At 39.8% G+C, this 21,836-nt stretch overlaps 1 protein-coding gene across 3 annotated transcripts in view; it reads right to left on the bottom strand.

Annotated features, from left to right (window-relative positions):
* The window catches only part of LDAH (lipid droplet associated hydrolase), a 187,337-nt gene that overhangs the window by 42,932 nt on the left and 122,569 nt on the right, over window positions 1-21,836 (bottom strand). For all 3 annotated transcript variants that reach the window (XM_026655710.1, XM_026655703.1, XM_026655700.1), the window contains one exon: window positions 1,245-1,485. In XM_026655710.1, the coding sequence (XP_026511495.1) occupies window positions 1,245-1,485 (241 nt within the window). The remainder of the gene's footprint in view (window positions 1-1,244; window positions 1,486-21,836) is intronic.

Genomic DNA, 21,836 nt, shown 5'->3' on the forward strand with positions numbered 1-21,836 from the left:
GCCTCTAAGGATAGAACAAGAAGCAATGGATTTAAACTGCAGCAAGGGAGGTTTAGGTTGGACATTAGAAAAAAGTTCCTAATTGTCAGGGTGGTTAAACATTGGAATAAATTGCCTAGGGACGTTGTGGAATCTCCATCTCTGGAGATATTTAAGAGTAGGTTAGATAAATGTCTATCAGGGATGGTCTAGACAGTATTTGGTCCTGCCATGAGGGCAGGGGACTGGACTTGATGACCTCTCGAGGTCCCTTCCAGTCCTTGAGTCTATGAATCTATGAATCACCGCATGTCAGTTTCTATATCAAAGTGTTTTCAAGTGTTAATTTATTGAAATAATGTGTAAAACACCACAATATGCTTTGATTTTCATTTTGGAATGCTCAGCAGAATTTGGGTGAATAATTCCCTACCTGAAAGCTGCTTTTGTCCATAGAAGATGTACAAAGTTTATATATGCATTGTATTTTATTTTACAGTACGCCACAACATATGAAGAATTTTGATTTTCTGCCTTTCTTTGGAGAATTTTAAAATTCATATGTGTAAAGCATTAATGAAATTCCTCATGGGTGTAAAGTTAGTCGTGTGTGCAAACGTCAGCAGGATTTTCTTTTCTGCATTTAATAGCATCCTGCTAAGGACTTTGTAATGTTAATTACAGCCAGAAAGAAAAAAATTGACTATAACAAACATCAGTGTCAAATGTCCAAATTTTCATTGTCCAAACTGCGTGAAGTGAAAAAGGTCAACAAAAACTCCAAAGGTGTAAAGTAAATTATACTTTAAAATGCATTCTTTTTAATAATTTAAGGTGTTAATAGTACAGGTAAAGATTTTCTTTTTCAATAGATTTTTGGGAAAATATAATTTTTAACCTAATGGTCTCCGTTTAAGAAAAGAAATTTTCAAGACATCCAACCACTTCATTCACTCCCTGGTTCTGATAAGGTTCTTAAAACTCCAAATATTGTGGATCATTTTATGGAAATATTCAGAGCACTATTTTACGACCAGGTTCAAATTTCGCTGTATCCTTTCCAGAATTCTTAACTTGAGAAGAGAAAAGGACTTCAGGACACATACAAATCCTGCCTCTCTTTAAAATTTGTTCAGAGATTTGTTCCTGTTTTAACATCGAGTTCATTTTTAAAGACTCATGCCCTATACAGCATGCTAGGTCACTCGTTTGTTGAAGCGGTAGGATAAAAAGTAGATATAGTAAAAAAAATATATTCTGCTCACCAACACAATCCACACTGAAGAGATTTAGGGAGGTAACTATTGAAGCTTCATCAGGATATTTCAATCCTCGCAGCACAAATTGCACCATGGAAGTTTTGACTCTTTCCGGGAGAAATGACAGCAGGTAGACTGGCATGTACAGAATGTACCGAAGCTTGCACAGCACAGGTGTCAGGAGCTTGCCTTGCGGGGACTGAGCCATGCGTTCTATTGTTGGAAACAGCAGCACAGAGCGGAGAACCTGTACAGCCATGAGAAAGAGACTGTCAGGAAAGTCCTCTAGCACCGTATCAAATTCTGGAAGAGAGATTTTTTTTTTAAATGAGGCTCCTTTTTAAGTGAAATGAAGTTTGTCAGATGCACTATTAACTTGCAAAGATATTTATGGGCTACATGGAACGCCAGTTTTTTTGGAGGGAGCAAATAAGGGCCTGATTCTGCAAGATACTGGGAGGCCTCAACTCCCATTGACTTTAGTGGGAGTTGGAGGTGCTCAGCATGGTGCCAGACTGGGCTCCAAGTACAATTTAGAAGCAAGTGCCCAATGCTTTGAACATAATCAATTGTTACATAGAGATGACGGTGATACCACAAGAGGGCAGTACACAGGAAAAGTCATTTTTTTGTGTCTATGCAGGTTTTTTATTCTAATGATTTTATCTGATTGTTTCCTGCAGGAGAAAACCGATTTTTCAAAATCATAGCTATCACATCATGGTCTTTTCAGTGGGTAGTGCAACTACAGAAAGGTTGATCAAACCATAGTAAAGTGGGGGTATAACTACAGTTAAAACAAGGTTATTATCGTTATTTATTAGTATTACCAATAAAGAGCACCTAAGAGCCATGGTCATGGACTGGGACTCCACTGTGCTAGGACATAACACATTTACTGGGGCTAGTCTAATGTTGCATAATACAGCCCATAATATTGTACTATAACATATGAATCTTTAAGCTGCATGGTGATTTTAGCTCATAAGGACTGAAAACACTCTGATCTCAGACTAAAAAGAAAAATAATATGAACCAACCATTAAGAGGAAACATTTAACTGATGCCTATTTTTAATTTCTATTTTATTGAAGAGATTGTATAAATATTCTTAGAGAATATATTATAGGAATGTGGGATGTTACTCCCTTTTCAAGTACCTTGGACTATCACACAAGCTTTCGTTTAGGAAACGCCTGTAAAGATACACAACTGCAATAGCTGGTAGTAGTATGAAGGAGGCAGACTAAGCCAAAGATATTACGGACGTTGGAGTGCTAGGTAATTATGGGAGACTTGTTGTGTTTCACAACGTTCTCTGCATAAATGCAGAACAGGCAAGCAGTTACCTCTGCCCAGTTATCAGACTGTCCAGATTTCCAAGGATTCTTTTAATTATTCCACATATCGTACGATTTAGGCTGGGATTTTGTTTTTAAATTAATGATCTTCCCAGTCTATTAGACCTAGATCCTGCAAACTGCTCTGCTAGCCTACGTGGAGCCCCACTGATTTCAGTTATGGTTTGATGGCCCAGCCCTGCAGAGTAACTTGCAGGATCAGGGCCTTATAGGGTAACAAAAGAAATATGGAAAATGCCAATAATAGATCACAATATATTTTCTATACTATATTTAAGATAGGACTTTAAAAGGGTTATTTATGTCCAAGGCACAAACATTTTAAGAACTCCCTACTGTCTTCCAGCTGAGACTACCTTGATTTCAGACAAAGAAAAATATACTCTCAGTGAAAATCAATCCTGGGCCTCTTTTTATTAAAGGCAACCAACAGCTGGCGTATAGGAATGCAACTTGTACTAAATTATGTGGTAGTTTTGTGATATTTCAGCTAGGCGCTGAACTCAAACTCTTGTGATCTAAAGCAGATTTGACCCATGTTCTCAGCCACACATTAATCCTATGACATTACAGTTTATAGATACAGGATTAGCTGCTTTGAGAGAAGTTGCTAAAGCTTAGAGGCAAGAGATGGAAAAACCTAGAAAGTAGTTATGTCCCTTCCTCTCCTGTACTGTGCTGATATTGATATAATTTTTTAAAAAAAATTGTACTGTATCAAGTTTAAAAGGTGGAGCTAAGAGGGATTTAAGGGCAAATTTCTTTTTCTTTTTGTGTGTGTTCTGCACATAATACAAAGAGAGCTTTAAAATATTTGTATTTCTCAACCACTCATCAACTGTTTAGCTCTCTGCCAGCATCCAGAGTCCCTGGTTTGTTTGAAGACACAGTTTAATTTTAACTTACTTACAGATAACATGAGGATAAAACTGACAAAATATAAATGATTATTTAAACTCTTATTGTGTTGATACAAATATTCATAGGAGAAATATGTTGCTTCTGTTCCATGCAGAATCTGCATTGGAGTATACATTTACCTTTATTTTGAATGTACACTTACTGCAACTAATCAGAATGCAAATATCTAACCTCTACTGCACTTATATTTTATTAATATTTTGAAGCGTCAAGAACACATCTCACACTATATACAGAATACACCATTTACACTAGTAGAATCCACTTAGAAGAACCAAAGATATGAATACGTTTTATGCTACTAAAATAACTAAAGTTGCAGAGCCAGCTTTTAAATGTCAGCCAGGCAGTTTGACAATATAAAGCACTGTGTAAGTGCTAAGTATTATAATTACTATTATCAGTATTAACTAAAGCATATAGGTTTACTTGTCCCTCAGTGTAATGAAATCGTTCTTCATACTTTGGGAAACAGATTTTTCATGGTACCAAATCAACCAAGACTCACAGAAAATATTATTACATAAATAGGTAGTAAGTCTAGTGGTTAGAGCAGGGGACAAACATTCTGGGCTCCTATGTTCTATTCTATTCTAGACTGTGACAGTGACTCTGTGAATCTCCTTGGTCAAGTCACTTAACCTTTCATGCCTCTGTTTGCCTATATGTAAAATGGTCATTATAGTCTCACACATTATTGGAGTGTCATGATAATAAAATATAAAGTGTTTTATGGTCTCAGTTGAAAGATCCTGTGAAGGTGCACTGTTTCAACGCTAGAGATGGCACATGCACTTGCAATTAAAAGTAAGTTATGTGAAATTTTAAATACAAATTTTTCTCTCTGGTTTTGTCCCCAGCCCGCCTGCTGTGTGCGTTCATCATCAACTTCTCACTTACATATCTAAGGCTCAAAGACCTGGATGGTTCAACAGATTGATAATAGGATGCAGACCCTTTCACCTTTTGGTGTCCAACATAAATCTTGATAGCAACTGCAAGTTTTTGCCATCTGTCAGCTCTTTCATGGTATATATGAAATGGACTGATTTCCTAGTCCAGTTCCTAACTGAGTGGTGTGCATATCACTAATAGAAGCAACTGGCAACCTTGCTGGTAGCATGAACTGGGACGCCAAGGAATGAACTGGCATAGAACCTGATTATATTTCACCATATGTCCCTCGAAAACAGACTGACATTAGCAGGGAAGTGTAGGGAGGTTTCCACTGCCATTGCCTATGAGATCTGGTGTCTAATACTATCAGTCCATAGCTTTTCAGGTGCATGTATGTCACATTCCAGGCTGCAGTTCAGACCAGTGAGAGGTTGTGTCACCACCTGTCCCGTAACCCTGGGTGCCTGATAATGCTTTGCTGTGGTATATCCCAAGCTGGGCCACTCACAAACAGCCAGACTGCGTGCTGGTCACATCCTGAGTGTCTGTGTATAGCTACAGTCCTGGCCCAGCCGTTCTGCCCCAGAACCTGTCAGCAACACTCCAGTCATACTCTGACTTCCACCAGCCTGGGTTACTACTTACAGGGTGGCCCCAACACACTCCCAGTCCCAAATTTTCCCCAAGAATATGTGTTCTGCACTATCCAGCCCTCTCCTGAGCTGTTCAGATATGAAAGGTCTGTTATCCCTATAAAGGGTCAATATTCAACAGCTTGCTACTTTAACTGGAGTTCCCAAACAGTTCAGTTTAAACACAGGATTGGTTTAGATTAAAATATAAAACAAGTTTATTAACAAAAGAAGATAGGATGTTAAGTGAATTCAAGTATCAGATATTAAAGTCAGAAAGGGTTACAAGAGAAATAAAAATCATTTTCAGCTACTACAAAGCGTTTTAACAAGCTAGACTTGGTTCAAGGAAAAATCCTTACCCCGGGTTCCCAGCAATATGGCTGACCAAATTCTCAGGTCAGGATCTCCCCCCAAGGTCAAAGGGCTGGTTCCTTTGTCTTCTCAGGTGAGTGAGTGAATGAGAGAGATTGGGGTGTTTTTGCCCCCTCAGTTTTATAGTCCACTGAGGGATAGCTCAGGGGTTTGACCATTGGCCTGCTAAACCCAGGGTTGTAAGCTCAATCCTTGAGGGGGCCACTTAGGGATCTGGGGCAAAATCAGTACTTGGTCCTACTAGTGAAGGCAGGGGGCTGGACTCAATGACCTTTCAAGGTCCCTTGCAGCTCTAGGAGATAGAAATTAACGGAGGTATCCTTTCTTTTTCACCCTTCTGAAACGCATTTTCCTGGGGGTTACCCCTAAATAAAGTTCATTCCAGCTGCGAGGACAGAGACATGGAGTCTCGTGGTGAAAGAGGTTCCATGTTGTTTGCTAGAATGCAGAGCAATCTGTTCCTGCCCTGCTTTGTTGCCAAAGAATGGACACTTGACAGGTTATTGCCAATCAACTTTGATGGCACCAGGCTAAGGGCATCAGCTTGTCCTTTGTCTTTGAGGAACCCATTTACCCCCTTCCCAGACTTGGCTGGTAAACACTTTTTAGTCATCATTTCAGCTTATGTTCATAACTCTTAATACACATATCGTACATACATTATGTAAGAATATTGATGATCAGTGAGTTATTCCTTTTAAATGATACCTCACCAGGTATGTTTCGCACAAAGATTATTACAATATGGTGTAGGGTGTGAATATGGTGATACTATTGGTCACAATGTAATCCCTGAGCTCAGACACATGGTCAATAGGAGATTTTATAAAACAGATTATAGGGAAACTAGATATGTAAGAGCAAGAGTGAGCCCTCAGGGCAGAGAACAGTAAATCTCTTTTTCATATCACACAGCCAGGTTAATTTCAAGTATTTTTTCAGGCAAGGTCTATAAATGCACTACTTTGAATGCTACAGTTGGCTTCATGTGATCATTCAGTATTAATTGCTATCCTCAGCGTTTGGTTACTGGTCTAAAACAATGAAAACTGATCCTGCTTGTAAACTATGTATAAACAAAACATGCTTCTCTATTCCTATAGTTTGACTTTCCAAGAGAGAGTAAAATGCAAACAACACAATCTACCTGGGAGAGGGAAAAGTGAAAACAGCTTCAAAAATTACCAGGGATGATGCCAACTTAAAAAATAGAGCTGTTTGGAACCTTCATTTCACCTAAGCCAACATGTTTTAAGGAGTTTCTGTATTGACAGAATTTTATCTAAAAGGCTTTTGGACCAGAGAGAAACAGATAGACTCCGGGCTTCTCTTCACTGCTAAAGAAGGTGTATTTTTTACTTTGGGGTAACTAACATGCATGAGCTATCCTGAGATAAAAACCACAGTGAAAACAAGGCACTCTAGTTTTACTGCAACGTAAACTAGGCGAGGTGTTGACAGAAACAGTTACACTAGCTGGGTTAGTATCACACATGCATGCACATGCAAGGGCTTATTTTACTGATGTTTCTACAATTTCTAGAGGTATGGGGAGGAGATCAAAAGTTGAGGTTGATTTATTAATGTTTTACAGAGGGGTAAGTTGCAGAACTGACAGGTTAACACCAGTGTTCTAAAACTTGAGTGCCACTTCACTTTAGGCACCAAAACAAGTGACATGGTCTTCAGAGGTGCACAGTTCCCACACCTTCCATGGGAACCAATGGGAACTAGGAATGCTCAGCTCATCTGAAATCCGGCCACTTATTTAGGTGGCAAATTCAGTCACCCAGGTAAAAATTGTATGTTTGTGTGTGTGTTTTTATCATCTATCTATCTATCTATCTATCTATCTATATATGAAAAGAAGGGAGGGCAGAGAGAAGAGTGTGAGAGCACATGCATAGATACTGACGTGATAAAAAGGATTGTGATACTTTTTTTTTTCCGAAGAAGAAACCTGGCTTGCCAGAGTAGGTGAATTCTGTTCTAAGCCCATCAGGTTTCATCAGTTGTGTATCTTGGCTGTAAATGGACAAGTTATCTCTGTGTATATCATTTCACAGAGATGCTGCAGTTTTAAAACAGCAATGTTCTAGTCCATTGACAAAACTGTGGTTCTCATACTGTCAGAAACTGGAACTGGCTCGGAAATGACTTGCTGGCTCACTCTATGTTAGTGACAGAATCAATGGCGGTTGCGGTTCACTGCCACTTCTAAGGCAGAAATATTCTGAAGCTTGTTTGGCTCTTGCTGAAGAACCTGTTTTAAATTATTTGGGGTGTACAAACAGTTAATGTAATCACCGTTAACCATAAGAATGTAGGACTCAGATTCCATACCAGTTATGTAACTCACAGTTTACAATGAACTTAGAGATCAAATCAGCTGGCAGAAACAGGAAGCAATCCATTACTTTTTATAACTGATCCATTACAGTGACTCACGTTCAGTAAAGCTGTATCCAAGTATGATACTAAAACTCACATGCAGATTCTGCAGCCACACACCATCGATCCATATAAAAAAAAACATTAGCATGTAGAAATAAGGCATACTTTGAAATCATAGGACTGGAAAGAAATACAGTAAGGAAGTTTCATAAAGCATTCTTAATAGATCACTGACTCCTTCAAGAATTTGTGGAAACCAAAGGCTGTTTGTCTGTCAAAAATAACACTTATTTTGATATATTTTAGTTCATCCCATGTATTAGTTTATTATTCATCTGTTGCCGTGGCAGAGGAAAAGCCATTATCTGTCAGGTGAAACCTACTACATTTTTCAAAGATAACATAATGATGTACTTAATGGTAATCTACAGTCCACATTTGACTTGAGAGTGTCACATTAATCAACATTTCTTTTACTCAGCATGTAGGAACCTGCAAGCAAAATCCCTAGGGTCATGGAAATATACCCTACTTTATTAACACAGCTGTGCAGAGAAGGTATCCAAGTTAAAGCACATGACAAAACAGACATTTTCTTATGTTTCTCTCTCATCAAAGCAAGACTTTCTAGACTCACCAATTCAGTTTGCTCTCTCTGTCAATATTTTAAACACTTGCAATCTCATTTGAAATCGACACACAAGAACTGTTGAGATCCTGTAATTTTCTCTGAATATAAAAAGATTTTTAATGCCCTAAATGAGTTTTCCTTGCACTGTACATTTAAAGTCAGTATTTTGTTCGTTATATTAGCTAGCCATTTACCTTCACATTAGATCAGTACAACCACAGTATTGTGTGACAGGGAACAACAGAATTAGGACAAAAAAAGATGCCAGGAAAGTTTGTGAACAAAGATACAAATATCTAAAACCTATTTCACTACAAGGGCTCCTCCGCTGCTCCTGGCAGGGGCTGAGTGCTGCTGCTCCAGCCCCTATGGGGCTGACCTAACCCTAACCGCTAGTCTGGTGGCCACTTTCCTGGGGTTGGCCACTGGCCGGTGCTCTAGTGGCCCCGAGGCTGACCGCTGGCTGCTGTTCTGGTGGCTCCTGCTCCGGTAGCAACAGGGCTGACCACAGACAGCTGCTTCAGACCTGCTCCAGCCCCAGCGGTGCTGACCTAATTCTGCTGCTGCTTCAGCTCTGGGACTGCTTCTCCGGCGGCCCCGGGGCTGGCCATCGGCCACTGTTCTGGTGGCCCCAGGGCTGACCACTGGCCAGCTGTTCTGGCAGCCTGGGGGCTGCTCCTCCAGCAGCCCTGGTGCTAACAGCTGCTCCTGTCCTGCTCCAGAAAAGTCCCAGAAAGTCACAGAATCCATGACCTCCGTGACAGAATTGTATCCTTACTCATTATACCTATTTTACAGATGGATAAACCGAAGTACAGGGAAGTTTAGTAACTTGCTCGAGGGAACATTCTGTATCAATGAAAGAGCCAGGAATACAAACACAGGCATCCTAGCTCTCAGTCCCCTGCTGTAACCACCGGATCACACTCCTGAAGAAGTGGAACTGATAGAGTACAAAGTCAGCAAACAATCTGACGGAGAAAAAGCATGTTTGTGTAATTCATCCAAACTTTAGAGGGAAAGAGGGTTGTACTGTGCAGGAGTGCCAGTGTGTATTCTTGTAGTTGGTTAGTTCAAATAGATTCATATGTTACCAAATGTAACCCATCTGTATGTGCTGTTACATCGGGCAAGACAATTTCCCACTTAGGACATATGTTTTTTATACATCCAACTTTAATTTTCTATATTTTGCATTTATTAATAGCCCAGTTTCCATCTTGGTACCGGATCCTCCTCGTTTTCATTATTCTCCCCCTCCCAAATCTCTCATTGTACAGCATGCAACCTATGTTAATGAGTAACGGTTTAGTGTAAGTGACAGAAAGAGGCACATTGCACGAATTTTCCATGGAAGTCATTGGCACATGAATAGCGACCTCATGCAGAGCATAAATTGTTTCACAAGTGAGCCTTAACTGGCTAGTCTATGCAATTCTCAGGAAATATACTGTTAGGAAGCAAGTGTTCAAAACTGTAAATTATACACTTGACTCTCTTCTAATGGGATTAAGGAATTTTTGCTCCCCAGAAAATGTAAACTTCTTTGTATGTATTTAACTGTTTGATGACAATGCTTGCCAATGCCACTTGAGTAAAGAGTCTGCCACCGTTACTCAGTTTTCAGAACTCAGAGACTAAGGAATTCTCAGGGTAGTGATCCCTATGCTCAGCGATAACTATTGGCAGGATCAGAGTGAAAATGCACTCATGCGTGGCTCTGAGCCCTGCAAGTCACCCATACACTGCTCCAGTGGGAAACACACAAACACTCTCAAAAGCAGAATTTATCTCCTAGCATCTGGGGAGTTTAGTAAAAAGACAACAATTAATTGTCTGGATGCAATTTTAAGAAACTCCCTCCCCGCAAGCAAATCCGTACTCTGCTTGGGAGCAGTGGTGTGAAGGCAGCAGTATAGCAGCATACAGTAAAGTGCTTAGACAAAGATGAAAATGTATTTACAAGTTCTGGACAGTAATTTTTTAAAAATGTACATATATACATTAATTCAAACAACTGTGCCCAAGGCACAACACCAAGGCATAAAAGCAAACCACCCTTAGGTGAGGATACAAATTGCTCATAATCCCAGTTTACCAGGTAAACTTTGGATGTGAAAACACTTGACAATTTCTGAGATGTCTGCCATATGGCATTAAGTCTAGAGATGCTCCTGGGCCCCAGCCGATTCACCCCCAACCCAGATGCAAACTTACAATTCTTTGCTGGCTAGATTTAGAAGGGCAACAGATCCCAATGCAGAGCTGTGGGACATCTAGCCTTGGATTCAAGGTTCAATGTGTGGGGTGAACCTCAGCCCCTATATGTGAACAAGTGGGCATGTGCTAAGGTTTTCTGTGAAACTTGGAAACCCGTGAGTCCCCTTCCCTGCATTCCCCTCAACAAGCCCCAAGACCATCCTTCTAACCGTAGACGTTATCAGGAAGAGAGAGTTCACCTCAACTGCTTTCTCTGAGAGCCTGGTTGACCTCCTCCAATGCCAGACACAGGCCTTTGGCAGAGAGTGTTTAAAAGGTGACTACTACTCCCTCTTTGCAGCGAGATCTGGGGGCTAATTCTTAATGGACAGGATGCACCCTTCTCAATACCATTGCTCAGTAGAATTAGCTGACAATAGGAGCAGAATGCATTTTTGATGTACTACTAGAGACACTGATGCAACTGTCACCCCCACCAACTACACAGGTGGGGGAAACGTTCTATAGCAGCACCACATCACTGCCCAAAGGAAATTGAAGGGAGAAGGGTGATCTACCTAGATCCCACACTCCAAACACCTTAGGGGAAGGCACCCAAAAAACAGCTATCATATGATAAAGAGTTTTGGTTGTTATCAATCTCAGCTGCAATTGAACTACTGATCTAGAGACTCATAGATGTCTAAAGCCAGAAGGGACCATTGTGATCAGCTAGTCAGACTTGCATAACACGGGTCATAGAACATTACTCAGTATTTTCTGCAACTTCTTTTTGAACTATAGCAGATATTTTAGAAACATACCCAGTTGCAATTGAAAGACTTCAAGTGATGAAGAATCTATAACATCCCCAGATTAAGTTATTCTATCATGACTCCTAAATCCTTTTCAGTGTCACTACATTGCAAGATACCTTCACCCTATCTTATAAGTGCCCTACATTAGAGAGTGGACTGAGTTAAATCAAAGCAATTTAAATCACCTATTTTAATCATGAATTAAATCAGCAAGCAGGAAACCTGGATTTAAATAATTTTGTATTTGTACTTTTTAGTTATTTTCCTGAAGAAAAGTTGATTCTAATTGGTTGGTAACCATTAAAATATGTTGATTTGCAACTATAAATAATGTTTACATTACATTTGGTGCTTTTTTTTGCTAACCAGGATAATACACTATATCTATACACATTTATGCAACTATACAGCGAATAGGGCAACAAACGGGTGTTCTGCAAGGGAGTTCTCCAGGTGAAGGAGGAGAGACTACGCGAACCTTGGGGTAAGTTTAGGGTTGCCAACTTTCTACTCACACAAAACTGAACACCCTTGCCCCACCCCCTGCTCTATCCCTCCTCCAAGGCCCTGCCCCCGCTCACTCCATCCCTCCCTGACTGTCGCTTGTTCTCCCCACCCTCACTCACTCATTCATTTTCACCGGGCTTGGTCAGAGGCTGGGGTGCGGGAGGGGCTGAGGGCTCTGGCTGGGAGTGTGGGCTCTGATGTGGGGCCAGGGATGAGAGATTTGGGGTGCAGGAGAGTGCTCCGGGATGGGACTGAGGGGTTCAGAGGGTGGGAGGGGTATCAGGGCTGGGGCTGGGGGTTGGGGCCCAGGAGGGGGTCAGGGGTCTGGGCGGCGCTTACCTCAAACAGCTTCCGGAAGCAGAAGCATGTCCCCCCCACTGAAGTATGGCCAGACAGCTCTGCACGCTGCCCTGTCTGGAGGCGCTGCCCCCGCAGCTCCCACTGGCCGCAGTTCCCAGCCAATGGGAGCTGCGGGGGTGGTGCTTGGAGCGGGGTCAGCGTGTGGAGTCCCTTGGCTGCCCCTACGCATAGGAGCCAGAGGCGGGATATACCAGCTGCTTCCTGGTAGCTGTGTGGCATGGCGTAGAGGCTAGCAGGGAAGCTTGGCAGCCCTGCTGCGTGGCGCCGTCAACCGGACAGTCAACAGCCTGATCAGTGATGCTGACCAGAGCCACTAGGATCCCTTTTTGACCAGGTGTTCCAGTCAAAAACCGAACACCTGGTCACCCTAGGTGAGTTTGTCTGTTGTGTGCTTGCTTGCTGTGTGCTTGCCTGCTTGAAGATTATAGCGTGGTCTGTTTTGGGGGCTGGGTGCTGAGCCAAGCAGCCTGCTAGGCTAGGCCGACAGCTTACTAACCATGCTCTAGCCTGCTATCCTTGAATCCCAACCCCTTTAGGATCCCTTGACGAGGGGGCGGAGCTAACTCAGGGAGAACAGGGGGTTAAAAAGCCAGCTCCTCAGCGACCACAGGCGCTAGCGCACAGGAGCAGCAAACAGGGGAGTTTAGAGGGCCATTCCTTCCAGGTCCAGCTCTCGGGCAGAGCGCGCCCCACGACACAGTGAGAGAGCACAAGACAGAGTGAGCTACCAAGGTAAGGACAGTTTGGCTGCAGTGAGAGAGTTCAGTCGCAGGGGGAGGAGGCTGAGGGACTAGAACCTAACTACTAGAAGGGTGCCAGAAAAGCCCACTAGGAAAAAAAACAAGGTGGGGGGAACCCCAATAAACCTAACAAACATACTCTAATTATAGGCCAATAAACACCCCTCCCCCACAAAAATCCCTGCAAGAGTAAAAATAATGCAGGCAGACGTCCGGCTGCAGGGTGGGGGCTACCCAGTTTATTGCACTGAATGCTGCATGTGCGTTTACCTGCCTTGTGGGCAGGTGGTGTATGAGTGCACACGGTGCAAGCAGCTCATAGCCCTGAGACACCAAGTACAGGCTCTTGAGGATAGAGTAGCTGAACTGGTGGCGCTACGGGAGGAAGAGAGTTGCACAGAGGAGACTTTCCAGGATGCAATAGATGCGGCGCTTACCTCAAACGAGGATGAAAATCTCTCAGAAGGAGACCATCAAGCTGAAGCACAGGGAAACAATCCCAGAGGATGTCATGCTATCTTCTTACAGTGAGGCCCTCCCGAGGCCAGTGACTAGGAAGAGCATGGTAATAACATTGGGAGATTCGATTATTAGAAATATAGATAATGGTGTTTGTGATGACTGGGAGAACTGCATGGTACATTGCTTTCCGGGTGCGAAGTTTGCAGACTTCTCGAGACATCCAGACAGGCTTATGTGCAGTGCTGGGGAGGTGCCGATGGTCATGGCACAATAAAGGGATTGCACTACAGTACATGCATGAGGTGAATTGAAATACTATTTCTTTTGTTTCTTTTTTACATTGCAAATATTTGTAATAAAAAATAAATATAAAGTGAGCACTGTACACTTTGTATTCTGTGTTCCAATTGAAATCAATATTTGAAAATGTAGACAACATCCAAAAACATTTAAATAAATGGTATTTTATCATTGTTTAACATTGTACGATTATTCACGATTAATTTTTTTAATCGCTTTACAGCCCTAGTAGAAATCATAAAGGGATCAAACAGTAATATAGAATCTCTGTGGACAGAAATTCTACTTGAACAATAAGCAGTAGGAATATACTACTGACCACCTCACCAAGATGGTGAAAGTGACTGTGAAATGCTCAGGGAGATTAGAGAGGTTACAAATGCAAAAATCTCAATAATAATGGGGGATTTCAACTATCCTCATACTGACTGGGTATATATTACCTCAGGAAGGTATACAGAGATAAAATTGCAAGACACCATGAATGACTGCTCCTTGGAGCAGCGTGTCCTGGAACTCACAAGGGGAGAGACAACTCCTGATTTTGTCTTAAATGGAGCACAGGATTCGGTCCAAGAGGTGAATATAGCTGAACTGCTCAGTAATAGCATTCATACTGTAATTAAATTTAACATTCCTGTGTGGGGAGGGGTGCCAAAGAAACCCGCCACAGTACCATTTAACTTCAAAAAGAGGAACTACACAAAAATGAGGAAGCTAGTTAAATGGAAATTAAAAGGAAAAGTTACAAGGGTGAAATACCTGTAAACTGTACAAAGACTATTTAAAAACACCATAATTGAGGTTCAAACTAAATGTATGCCCCAAATAAAAAAAAAAAACAGTAAGAGGGTCAAAAAAATTCCACCATGGCTAAACAGCAGAGTAAAAGAGGTGGTTAGAGGCAAAAAGGCATCCTTTAAAAATTGGAAGTCAAATCCTAGTTTAGAAAATAGAAAGGAGTATGAACTCTGGCAAGTCAAGTGTAAAAGTATAATAAGACAGGCCAAGAAAGAATCTGAAGAGTAACTAGATAAAAACACACAAACTAACAGCAATTTTTTTTAAATACATCAGAAACAAGAAGTCTACCAGTCAGTGTGGCATTGGTAAGGGAGCACTCAAGGAAGACAAGGCCATTGAGAAGAAACTAAATTAATTCTTTACCTATCTCCTAGAACTGGAAAGGACCTTGAAAGGTCATCAAATCCAGCCCCCTGCCTTCACTAGCGGGACCAAGTACTGATTTTGCCCCAGATCCCTAAGTGCCCCCCTCAGGAATTGAACTCACAACCCTGGGGTTAGTAGGCCAATGCTCAAACCACTGAGCTATCCCTCCCCTCTAACATCTATCTTCACTGCAGAAGATGTAGGAGATAGATCCCCACACCCAATCCATTCTTTTCAGGTGATAAATCTGAGGAACTGTCCCAGACTGAGGTTTCAGTAGAGGAGGTTTTGGAACAAGTTGCTAAATTAAACAGTAATAGGTCACCAGGACCAGATGGTATTTACCCAAGAGTTCTGAAGGAACTCAGATATGAAACTGCAGAACTACTAACTGTGGTATGTAACCTATTGCTTAAATTAGCCTCTGGGCCAGATGACTGGAGGACAGCTAATGTAACACTTATTTTTTAAAAAGGCTCCAGATGTGATCCTGGCAATTACATGTTGGTAGACCTAACTTCAGTACCAGGCAAATTAGTTGAAACTACAATAAAGAACAGAATTATCAGATGTGCAAACACAATATGTTGGGGAAGAGTCAACATGGCTTTTGTGAAGGGACATCATGCCTCATCAATCTATTAAAATCCACCAGAAAATATAATGATGCTATATAACCCCATGGTATGCCTACACCTTGAATACTGAGTGCAGTACTGGTCATCTCATCTCAAAAAAGATATATTAGAATTGGAAAAGGCATAGAGAAATGCAACAAAAACAATTAGGTTTCAGAGTAGCAGCTGTGTTAGTCTGTATCCGCAAAAAGAACAGGAGTACTTGTGGCACCTTAGAGACTAACAAATTTATTTGAGCATAAGCTTTCCTGGGAAGAAGTGGGCTGTAGCCCACGAAAGCTTATGCTCAAATAAATTTGTTAGTCTCTAAGGTGCCACAAGTACTCCTGTTCTAAAAACAATTAGGGGTATGGATCAGCTTCCATATGAGGAGAGATTAAAAAGACTGGGACTATTCAGTGCGGAAAAGAGATGACTAACGTGGGATATGATAGAGGTCTATAAAACCAGGAATGGTATTGACATAGTGAATAGGGAAGTGTTATTTACCCCTTTACACAACACAAGAATGAGGGATCACCCAATGAAATTAATAGGCAGAAGGTTTAAAACAAACAAAAATAAATAATTCTTCACACAACACACAGTCAATCTCTGGAATTTATTTCCATAAGATGTTGTGAAGGCCATAATTACAAGTGGGTTAAAAAAGAATTAGATAAATTCATGGAGGATAGGTCCATCAATGGCAATTAGCCAAGGTGGACAGGGACACAACCCCATGCTCCAGGTATCCCTAAACCTCTGACAGTCAGAAGTGGGGACTAGATGACAGGAGATGGATCATTTGAAATTGTCCTATTCTATTCATTCCCTCTGAAGCATCTGGCCACTGTCAGGCAACAGGGATACAGGGTTAGATGGACCACTAGTCTGACCAAGCATGGCCGTTCTTATATATAGCTTAACTTATATTTAGGGCTGTCAATTAATCGGTTAACTCAAGTGATTAAAGCAAAACAAATTAACTAGATTAAAAAAAATCAATTATTTGCAGTTTTAATCACACTGATGAACAATAATAGAATACCAATTTAAAGTTATAAATATTTTTGGATGTTTTTCTACATTTTCAAATATATTGATTTCAATTACAATACAGAATACAAAGTGTACAGTGCTCATTTTATATTATTTTTTTATTACAAATATTTGCACTGTAAAAAAGATAAAAGAAAAAGTATTTTTCAATTCACCTCATACAAGTACTGTATTGCAATCCCTTTATCGTGAAAGTACAACTTCCAAATGTAGAGTTTTTTTTTTAGGGCAGTCATTAATTGCAGTTAACACAAAACAAATTAACGCTTCTTTTTAACAAGCATTAATCGCACGCCTCTGTTTTGACCATCTTCACTTACTGTACTTCATTGCTTGGCGGACGTTGGCACAGTTGTACTGTGTTCTCATGATCTAGAGTGATTAAATATCAGAAAAACTTAATGGAGCAAAGCAGCAAAAGTTCAGATCCTCTGAATGGGAAGTTTATTTTTAAAAAACTTCTGGAAGGTTCTCTGGGTAAAAAGATGGTTATCTGTAGCTGAGTTCCAATACCATCGAAGTACTTCAAGTCTGCAGTACCACCTATGTGCTAAATATGCTTTTGCCTCCAGTTCTTGTGCTACAGGTAACACACTGACAGCAAATGAATCCCACCAGTCGTGACAGCGTACGCTTACAGAGTTTCAGAATCGCGGCAAGCCCATGGATCAAACAAAGTACAGCAGCTTAACCAATGCTACTGCAAAGTGGATAGCTATGGACTGCAGACCACGTAACATTATAAATGATAGAAGGCTGAGAGATGTTATTCAAATTGCATCTTTCAATTATTCATACACCTTGCCTTCCCGAGGACCCATTGCAACACAAATACATGACCTATATCACATTGAGCAGACTACAAATTTAGAGCTTCTGAAAAATGCACTAGCTGTTGCTTTGACTGGTGATCACTGGACATCCTTCAGCAATCAAAGCTATCTTGGAGTCACGGCACACCTGACTGATGCTGCATGGACACTGCAGTTTGTCAGGTTTCAGAGTAGCAGCCGTGTTAGTCTGTATCCGCAAAAAGAACAGGAGTACTTGCGGCATCTTAGAGACTAACAAATTTATTAGAGCATAAGCTTTCGTGGGCTACAGAAGAGAGACATTATAGTAGCGCTCAGTGATAGTGACTTTGAAAACGTGCTGGCAAAATGTAGAAAATGTGTGGGTCATTTCAAATACAGTCCAGCTGACAGTACAGAATTAGAAATACAACAAGCTGCAAATAGGAAGAAACAAGAACCTCTTGTACAAGATATTTCAACCAGATGGAACTCCACATTGGGTATGGTTCAGCGCCTGCTTAGAAATAAAGTCGCTATCACAGCCACATTAGCTCTTCAAAAGTACAATCTATCAGTGCCAACAGGTAGTGATTTTGAAAAACTGCAAAAGCTAGAAACGCTACTTGAGCCCTGCAGATTTGTGAGTGAACTCCCTGGGGAAGAATTGTATGTCTGCTGCTGCATGGTTTTACCCACATTCTGCCATATATTTTGTGCTATGGCAGTCTCGGATGGCAACCCAGCATATGTTGTTTGATTTAAGAACACTTTCACTGCAGATTTGACAAAACACTAAGGAGGTACCAATATCAGATTTCTAAAGATAGTTACAGCACTTAGGGTGGTTTAAGACTCTGAAGTGCCTTCTAAAATCTGAGAGGGACGAGGTGTGGAACATGCTGTCAGAAGTCTTAAAAGAGCAAAACTATGATGTGGAAACTCAGAATGCGAAGCTCCAACAAAGAAAATCAACCTTCTGTTGGTAGCATCTGACTCAGATGATGAAAATGAAGGTGCGTCGAAGCATGAAGGGACATACAAATGTTTAGCATATCTGGCAGGTAAATACCTTGCAACACCAGCTACAACGGTGCCATGTGCATACCTGTTCTCACTATCAGGTGACATTGTAAATAAGAAGCGGGCACATTTATCTCCCGTAAATGTAAACAAACTTGTTTGTCTTAGCAATTGGCCGAACAAGAAGGAGGACTGAGTGAACTTGTAGGCTCTAAAGTTTTACATTGTTTTATTTTTGAGTGCAGTTATGTAAAAAAATTCTACATTTGTAATGCACTTTCATCTTAAAAAAATTGCACTATAGTACTTCTATGAGGCAAACTAAAAAATAATACTTCTTTTATCTTTTTTGTACAGTGCAAATATTTGTAAGAAAAATATATAAAGTGAGCACTGTATACTTTGTATTCTGTGTTATATAACTGAAATCAATATATTTGAAAATGTTGAAAAACATCCAAAATTATTTATAATACATTTAGGGCTGTCGATCAATCGCAGTTAACTTATCGATTAACTCAAAAAAATTAATCGTGATTAAAAAAATTAATTGCAATTAATCACACTGTTAAACAATGGAATACTAATTGAAATGTATTAAATATTTTTGGATGTTTTTCTACAATTTTCAAATATATATCGATTTCAATTACAAAAACAAGTTTGTTTACATTTATGGGAGATAATGCTGCCCACTTCTTAATTACAATGTCACCCGAAAGTGAGAACAGGCATTCACATAGCAATGTTGTAGCTGGCGTTGCAAGATATTTATGTGCTAGATGCACTAAAGATTCATATGCCACTTCATGCTTCGGCCATCATTCCAGAGGACATGCTTCCATGCTGACGATGCTCATTAAAAAAAAATGCGTTAATTAAATTTCTGACTACAGAAACCAAACCATCAAAAAAGAAAATCAACCTTCTGCTGATGGCATCTGACTCACATGATGAAAATGAACAGGCGTCGGTCCGCACTGCTTTGGATCGTTATCGAACAGAATCTGTTCTCACTTTAAGGTGACATTGCAAACAAGAAGCAGGCAGCATATTCTTCTGCAAATGTAAACAAACTTGTTTGTCTGAGCGATTGGCTAAACAAAAAGTAGGACTGATTGGCTTGTAGGCTCTAAAATTTTACATTGTTTTATTTTTGAATGCAGGGTTTTTTTGTACATAATTCTACATTTGTAAGTTCAACTTTCATGATAAAGAGATTGCACTACAGTACTTGTATTAGGTGAATTAAAAAATACTATTTGTTTTTTTTTTACAGTGCAAATATTTGTAATAAAAATATAAATATAAAGTGAGCAGTCTACATTTTGTATTCTGTGTTGTAATTGAAATCAATATATTTGAAAATGTAGAAAACATGCAAAAATATTTAAGTGTTATTCTTTTAACAGCACGATTAATTGTGATTAATTTTTTAATCGTGCAATTAATAGCAATTTTTTAATCACTTGACAGTCCTAAATAAATTTAAATTGGTATTCTATTATTGTTTTACAGTGTGATTAAAACTGATTAATCATGACTATTTTTATCTCATGATTAATTGTGATTTTAAAAATCATTTGACAGCCCTACTTATATTTATTCAGATTCTTAATTTTTACACTTGTATTATGTTACAAAATGGTGAATGATGCATTTTTTATTTACTAGATTAATTTTTTACTTGTAATTTATATCAAACTCCTTTTAGATGAAAGTTCAATTAAAATGTACAAGAACAGCATTTTATTTTTTTATTAAATAAAACTAACTTAAATGTGGTAGATTCGTAAGAAAAAAAGTTTACTAAAAAGTTTATCAAAATATGTTTTGCATTTAAAACTGATACATTAAAGTTTTATCTCAAGTTAGTGAATTAAACTCATTTTACCACTGCAAGATTTTAGAACTAGAAGAGGTCATCCTCTCACACTTAATTTTTATAACTGGAAGAGGAAAACAAGCTTTTCTAGCTTTTCAACTCCCAGCTTGTTTCTTAACTTTGAATTAGTCATTGAACTGAATTAGCTGAATAAACTGAAAGGAAGAAAATATTTTCTCTGCACCTGCAGAAGAGGCTACTGCTGCCAAAAGCTGGTTTAGCACGTCAAAAAACTCTGATTCCAGGGGCTTAGTCAGAGCTGTGACTTTCTTTAAAGCTTAAGCATCAGACCTTATTACTTTATGTATTTAATTTAAATGATTTTAATATATGATAATAAGTTTATGTCTTAACATAAGCTGTCAAATTCAAATTTAATTTTAAATACGTTTATTTAAATAAACCTGTATTTAATTTAAATGAAAAATTCCAAGTTTTTCTCTTAAAAAAAAAAAAATCTACTGTTACCCATGAACATGTGTTCCTTGATACAGGACCTTATATTTGGCTGTACTAACATGCATGTGTGACCCAGGAACCTCTTAATGCCAGCTGACAAAGGGGCACAGAACGGGGGGCACAGAGGTTACAGGTATGTCCCAGGTCTGGCATGTTCATTCTAGTTTGCCAAAAAGGGTCATGTGAAGTCTCTAACAAAAGCTTATGTCACACCAATCCTCGTTATCATTGCAAGATGTATGTACAGATGCTATTTAAGGAGTTGTGCATATGTACTGAAAATGTGTTTTAAAGTCTGTCACCAACCAAAGAGGAAAACAGATTTTCTTCCAGACAGGAGGTAAGATGTGTATCATTCTGTCTATATGTAAATTAAGCATTGTAAGTCAATTTAGTGGAAGCCCAGTTCACATACGGAGTCAACAGGAAAGGAGTATACAGGAAAAACACGAGCCATGGAGGTTAGCCTGGCTATGTGCGAAGACAATGAACTTTTGGGGGTATATGTAGAAGACCAGGAAGATACTCCCTTATCCTGTGCCTAGGAAATAAATGGACAGCACTTTTACATTAATGAAAACAATATAACAATCAGCCTTGGTTGGAAATGCTGCAAAAGGCTTTGGGTGAGATAAGAACGCTCTCGACAGGAGGTTAGCCGGTTAAGTTTAATCTCTAGAAAGAATGTATTGATTTTGTTTTGTATGTAACTATTTTTGTTTCCAATACTCTTACTCACTGTCCACTTGAATCTTTCAATTTCTGCTCTTTGTTAATAAACGTATTCTTCACTACAAATATATCTAAGTGCTGTGGTGTTAAGCAAAACAGTAATCCTGAGTTGAACCATACAAACTGATGTGGATGCAGTCCCTTTGGGGACAGCTGACCTGGTAATTGTGTGAGTGTTCACCAGAGAAAGGGCTGGACACTACAGGGGAATGCTTCAAAGAGGCTTGGGGTACATCTATAGTTAACCTGCAATTGTTTGGGT

The sequence above is a fragment of the Terrapene carolina genome, unplaced genomic scaffold (genome assembly GCF_002925995.2).
Source record: "Terrapene carolina triunguis isolate 2854851 unplaced genomic scaffold, T_m_triunguis-2.0 Scaffold42, whole genome shotgun sequence".
Lineage (NCBI taxonomy): Eukaryota > Metazoa > Chordata > Testudines > Emydidae > Terrapene > Terrapene triunguis.